The sequence below is a fragment of the Rhagoletis pomonella genome, unplaced genomic scaffold, assembly GCF_013731165.1.
Source record: "Rhagoletis pomonella isolate Grant_MI unplaced genomic scaffold, Rhpom_1.0 Rhpom_scaffold_00012, whole genome shotgun sequence".
NCBI classification, from domain to species: domain Eukaryota; kingdom Metazoa; phylum Arthropoda; class Insecta; order Diptera; family Tephritidae; genus Rhagoletis; species Rhagoletis pomonella.
Genome location: NW_023458566.1, coordinates 3,958,430 through 3,965,493, shown reverse-complemented (window position 1 = coordinate 3,965,493; position 7,064 = coordinate 3,958,430). Strand labels below are relative to the sequence as shown.

The 7,064-nt window shown below is 34.4% G+C and overlaps 1 protein-coding gene across 1 annotated transcript in view; it reads left to right on the top strand.

Annotated features, from left to right (window-relative positions):
* Positions 1–250: 250 nt before the first annotated feature.
* Positions 251–7,064, top strand: part of LOC118747534 (protein lethal(3)malignant blood neoplasm 1) — a 27,562-nt gene continuing 20,748 nt past the window's right edge. Inside the window, exons 1-2 of the mRNA XM_036481584.1 lie at positions 251–292; positions 358–466. Of these exons, the coding sequence (XP_036337477.1) occupies positions 251–292; positions 358–466 (151 nt within the window). The remainder of the gene's footprint in view (positions 293–357; positions 467–7,064) is intronic.

The window sequence follows — 7,064 nt, the reverse complement described above, 5'->3', positions numbered from 1 at the left end:
ATTAAAGCAACCAAAAATTATGTAACACAAAGAAAAACAAGTGAACAAATATAACCTTCAAATATTTTTGAAAACGGCGCAATTCTGGATTACCGCAACAATAAAAAATTACTGAAGATTTTTGCAGAGTAAAAAGTCGACGAAAAATATTTCAAGGAATTTAAAAACATAAGAAAAAACGTCACCATTAATTTGTTGTATTACGCAATTTTTCATTTGTCTACTCATCAATTTTAGCGGCAACTCAAAAATGCAGTTACGCTTAATGTTGGCATTGCTTTTTGTTGCATGCGTAAGTAGTTTGTTGTGCCATTGAACTTTTTTGAACTTTTTACGCCTAATGCATTTTTTTTGAAGATAACGGTGCTGTCTGGCTACTTGCCATATTCAGATGCTGCATCAACCGAACGACCTTACCAATTTGGTTTCACAATCGATGGACAGCAGCATCGCCAAGAGAAAAAAGGTGCGTATTATGGCTGTGTGCTGCATGAAATCGTTGTTGTTTAAAGTTGTTTGCCTAAATTTACGCTTCCTCTCCAGCACTTCATTAAAGCTTTTGAAAGCATTCTAGGTTTTTTATTACATAGGGTCATAGGGTCTTAAGGCGTTACTATATTGCACAAATAAGATTAGCTGTACCTATTCATTAATTTATCCCTCATCATGCAGCCTTCAGGTATACTTTTGACAACAACGCGATAACAATTGGAACTTCATTCCTTCAAGCTAAGTAAAAGCCGCCCACGGCGCACAGTGCACAGTGACTATGAGCAAAATCGTAAATTTCTCGATAGGAATAAGATAAAAATATGGGTTCGAAAGCTGGCATAATGGCCTACGAGGGGAAAATAGTGCCATTATATAACACTGCCCAAATAAATTCTGTTGACTAAAATATTGTAGCCGATTCTTATAGAATTTTTTCTGTAGAATCTGAATTTGACCTTAAATATATTGGATTGTCTTTAGTTTTCGAGGATTTGAGGTTTATAGATGCCGCAAAATGCGTTTCTTTTCATTTTTATATTTTAACCTCTGTAAAACAATTAATTGATGATATATATCTGTCTGTGTGTGAGGATGTGAAATCCCCAACAATACCCTTAAATGAACAAAATGTTTGGTTCCATCCATGTCATTGGCACAGCAACTTTAAGCCACTTATAACCCCTTTACACACATGCCGTAATGAGGAGGCCAACAGGCGATGGCTAGAGGAGGGCACCTGTAGAATGACTAGGCTACTATAGACACAATTAGATCTAAAACAAAAATATGAAAGAACTGCTTGGCCTCTCAAGGGAGGATAAAGCGATGGTAACGGCTTGTGTAACCGGATCTCGGTTATTTGGTAGGCACTCTTCAGACTAGGAATACTCACCCACGAATATTGCAGAAGTTGCAGAGATGAGGAAGAAGAAAAAACAGTTGGGCACTTCTTCTACAGTTGCCCAGCTTTAGCGAAAAGCAGAGCAGGCTTTGTAGGTAGGCACTTGTTTAACTCTCTTACGGAATTATCCGGTGTAGAAAAAGACAATCCTACGCTTAAAAATGGTTCTATTGGAAAATAGTCACTGTAGTTCCCGTGTTGCGCAGTGGCATCACAATGGACCTGCACGGTCTAAGTGTGATGGTTATTTGAACTGGCTGCCGCATCAGCTTAACCTAACCTAAATGTAAAAGAAATATATGCATTTTACTGATTCATAGAAAGCATTCCACAGTAAAGTTCGTGCCTTAAGTCTTTTGTTATTACTCCACATAAGACGAATTTCATGTCACTTTCGAATGAGACTGGATTTTATAAACAGCTTTTTAATGCCGTATAAACTACTCAATTGAGCGACAATTAAGAAGAAGAAGAAGAAGAAGAAAAAGAAGAGTCCGACAGAAATTAAATTTCTGAAAATATCGAAAAATAAATTGAATAATATTTTAGAACATCTGAATCGCATTTCCATATAGTAGTATATACAGAAAACAATATATTTAGCTGACTGAAAGTTATTAACGAAATTACTTTACGTTTATCCATTTTTATCTAGATAAACGTCATAACTCAAAAACCCAAAATTGCGAGAAAAAGGGCTTTCGAGCTTTTACCTAGGTGTTCCGCATTGTAGTTAGTTTTTGTATCATAGCCAAAAGCAATGCTGAGGTATGTTGTTGTTATTGTTGTTGTAACAGCAAACAACTGGAGTGACAGTCCTTGGCCAGATACAAAGCGGGGTCGTTCCGGTTACGTAGACCCGACTGTCGCGTGAACGTGCTGAGGGATATTTTTGCACGCTTAACTAAAAGCTTAATAAATCATCTAAAAACTTTGTTTATAGATTATGATGTTCTTCTAGCAAACTAGCGACATAAACTATTAAAATTTTATTATGTACTTTAGGAATATTTTATTGCTTGCAAAGCAAAGATTTGTATATATGCCAAAAAGCATGCACTTACACACTTACATACATACATACATACATATGCACATACAAAGATGCTTGCAATGACATATGACAAAAAATATGATTGCACTTTAGCAAACGTTTGTATAAATAACCTTTTGAAGACCGAAGTGCTTAGTTATTTAAAAAGTCATCATTGTAGCTGCCGCTGCTGCTAGCAACAATTGTTGCATCACAAAACCAACAAGCTCACATTTTCCATTTGTATATGTTCAAACAAATTTGAAAAGCATCAATATTTTTATTGGTTTCTTGATGATGCTAACGATACCTCAGCATAAGCGATAAGTAAAAAAAAATTCATAGATTTGTCAGTTGAAAAAAGCTGAATGAAGAAAACACTTATACATATATTAGCCATGTTTGGTGTGTGGGAGTCACACTTGTAAAAATTTATGCACGTTTTGCTTGAGCAAACTAGTCATGGTGATATGCATAGAATACAAGCTATGTAGCTATGAAAAGCAGGGAACGCAAAGAATATGGAAATACAAAATTTTGTAGCTTTGTATATACATATATATATATATATATTGTAATTTATGGCGTAATGTTTAATAGCTTTTCAAAAACACATACGCATTTAAGTGTTTAAAACGTTAAAGATAAAACCCATAAAATGTATACCACAGTAACAACTGGTACAATAAAAGTTGAATGCAAATTAGAAATGTTTAAAAAAAAAATACTGGTTTTGAGGCGAAAGTGAGAAGCTGGCTCTTTAATTTGTAGCGATTGTTGTGCAAATAAGGATACAACTTATTTTTGTATGTATACACATTTCTGTATCTCCAGTTTATGTTTGTTGTATTTTAAGAAGTTTTATTGCAGAAATCTTTACGTGAGTGCGAATCTGAAATGTCGGCAAACGATTAAAGACAAATAAATTGTCAATCTAATTGTAAAAAATTTGGTATATATAATTTTTTTTTTTGAACTTTTATTATACTTTGAAAAATTTTTGAGAAGGTTGAAAATTTTACATACAATATCTTAGACACGCCCAAGTGCTTAAACAATTTTTTTCTTAACTTACTTCGTTCCCAAATTTAACTTTTTACCAAAACAACTATTTTTTATGTCCGTGGTCACAACCAATATTTTAGCGCTTAAATAAAGGGTGAACACACCAATACTGCGACACTTTGGGAAGCTTATAACTGACCCAAAACGAATTCAATATTTTGAAATTCAAATACCATAAGTTGACCATGACCTTAGTTGAACGTAGAAGAAATTTCATTTGAATTTGATCCCTAGTTGAGTTAAAAATGGCAACCGAGCTAGAAACGAGACAAACCATTTTGCACGAGTTTATAAATGATCCGGCCTTAAGTACACGTAAAATTGCTAAAAAATTAAAGAGTGCACTATTCGACAGTTTGCAGGGTTTTAATCGGTACAAATAAGGGTGACAGTTACGAGAAAACCAGGGAGCGGGGGCTAGCATGGTCAAAGTGATAAAAACAGTGCTCGGAAGGTTCTCAGTGCGTTTTCGCGAGATCCGAAGATTTTGTCGCGTTATGTTGCAAAATCCGTACGGAGATCGCAGTTTTTCGTACAAAAGGTAAAGCGGAAAGCTTCATTGAGATGTTCTACAGCTCAAACAGCGCCAGGCCGAGGCGCAAAGTAGAATGTTACAGCGAAATCCCGCATTCGGAAGTTGTATGAATTCTAAATTAAAAAATACAACTGCATTGTTATGGACTGCGAAACCTACTGCTATAAAAATTCAAATATATTGCAGGTCAAGATATTTATACTGCTGCAAGTCGTCAAGATGCCCCTGAAAGGTGTAAGCTGAAAATGAAGTCCAAATTTCCAAAAACCACATGGTTTGGCAAGCAATTTGTTCCTGCGGCCGTAAGAGCAGCCCTTTTTCCCATCCGGGATAATGAATGATCAAGTTTATCGGGATGAGTGCCTCAAAAGGCGTCTTCTGTCATTTATCAACAGATAAGGAGTAGGCCATCGTTCTAGGCGGACATGGCAACCTGCCACTATGCCAAGGACACATTGCCGTGTTATAATGCAAATAACATCAATTTTGGACCTCACGACTGCAATCCACCCAATAGCCCAGAGCCAGTCCTATTGGGGAATATTGGTCAATTGTCAAAGGAATCTTGAAGAAAACAGGTGAAAGAGTGAAAATTACTGAAGAGTGCAAAACAAAGTAGTTGTGCGCATCGCGTAATGTCGATGATGCAGTCGTGCAGAACATGATGGCGCGTGCGCGATGACAATACCGATCACTTGCATATGGACCAAATAATAACTAATATTTTAACATTTTAATAACATATAAACTTCCAAGTTATATAATACAAAAAAAAATAATTTCAGAGCCTTCTAGTTTGTTGCTGGTAGTAATTTCTAAGTGTCGCAGTTTTGGTGTGTTCACCCTTTAACTTGAAATTTTTATTTTACCAAAAATCTAAAAAAAAAAATAAAAAATACTTCAAGTGTGTTTTCTTCACAAAATAGAACTTTTTTGTTTTAAGTTTTTTTTTCGATATACCTAATTAGTAATTTATTAATTATTTTTCACCAAAAAAATATTTCGTTCATGGACAGAAATGCCGTATGCGAAATCGCAATCACCTCAGAAACTATTAATGGCAAATAATTTCATAAAGTTAGCTCCTTGTAGAAAATTTATCTTTCTGTAAAATAAGCAACTTATCATTAGTTTTTTTTAAACATATATATTAAATTATTGTACAAAATTTAAAATTTTTTAGAGAATTAAATTGGCGATCGAAGTAAGCTAAGAAAAAATTTTGTTTTATCACTTTGAGCTTTGTTTGGCTTAGCCGAGCCTAATCTATTTACGGAAAATTTTGATCCTTCGACTAGAGTGTTTTTCGGCGACGGAAAATAATCATTATTTTTTAAATTTTAAACAAAAAAGTCAACAAGTTGTAATCGCCGTAAAAAAATTTTAAATATACTCACGTATTTGTGTTCGTACATGCTACTGGAATTTACAATGATTTTTATACCCGAGCGGACTTGTGCACAAGGGTATTATAACTTTGTTCACATAACGGTTGTTTGTAACAGGCAAAACGAATCGAGATAGATATAGACAAATGTATACATAAATGATCAGGATGAAAAGAGAAATCGATTAAGCGGTGACTGTCTGTCCGTCCGTCTGTCCGTCCGTCTGTGCACACGATAACTCGAGTAAAAATTAAGATATCTTAACGAAACTTGGTACGTGTACTTCTTTCGGGCGTAGGACGGACGGTATTGAAAATGGGCAAAATCGGACAATAACCACGCCTACCTCCCATATAACGGTAATTTTCAGAAATACGAAAACTGCGATATTTTAGTAACTACTGAAGATAATTCACTCAAAATTGATACTTACAATGAGTTTCAGACGGAAAATATGAATATTATAAATTTTTGAAAAATGGGCGTAGCCACGCCCACTTATGGTTACATGTGTATATCTTGGCAACCGCTGCACCGATTTCTTCCAAACTTGGCACAGTTGTTGGCTTTGGTGCAGCATAAAAAATCGCCGAAACTTTTTAAAATCGGATAATAACCACGCCCACATCTCATATAACGGTAATTTGGAGAAATACGAAATCTTCGATAAAACAGTAAATATTAAAGCCAATTTATTCAAAATTGATGCTTGCAACAATTCCTTACCTGGAAATACGTCTATAATAAAATTTTGAAAAATGGGCGTGGCACCGATCACATATATGTATCTCGGTAACCGTTCTACCAATTTGTACCAAACTCGGTATTTTTATTGTGCTTGCTACATAAAAGCAAAATGATGAAAATTACTGAAATCGGACTAAAATTATGGCTTTTCATATAACGGTAAATTTTAGAAATGCTTGAAACGTCAATATTTTGAAATTTAATGCGCCGGGTATTTAATGTTCGGCTCCACCCGAACTTAGACTTTCTTACTTGTTATTTTCCGAGTTTAATAAAGAAATATTAAAAATAATAATTAATATTTAAATTTTAGTTTTTCGCTCAAAGGAAATTATTATTACTTGATTTTTATTATTTAGATCAAAAATAATGATTATTTTATGATTTTAATTTTTTTTCGCTCAAAGATAATAATTATTACTGAGTTTTATTTTTTCACTTAAAAATATTGATCATTTAGAAAACGCAAAAGCTATACCAACGTGATTTCCGACGTATCCTTTTCTGAAATAGCGACACCCTAATAAAAGGAATAAGTACCAAACTTTTCAGTCAAAATTTCAGTAGTTTGCGTCTGTATGGCCTTTTAAATTTTTTAAATAATCAATATTTCTAAGTGGAAAAATAAAACTCATAATGGTGTCGATGAAATCTTTGTAAAATACACAGCCACACAAAAAAAAATTTGTGTTCTGACCCAAAGGTCTCACTATGTGTACTTTATGTTTTTGGGGTCGCTGAATCCGAATCCGAGGTCCATTTAACCCCATCAGTTCAGGGTTTTGATATAACCCCAGAAAACCAATATGGCGGACACCTTTTGGAAAAATTCATCGGATTCGCTTGAAACTCGTTACTCGGGGGTTTTCGGGGTCGCTAATTACGAATATGATATTATTTTTT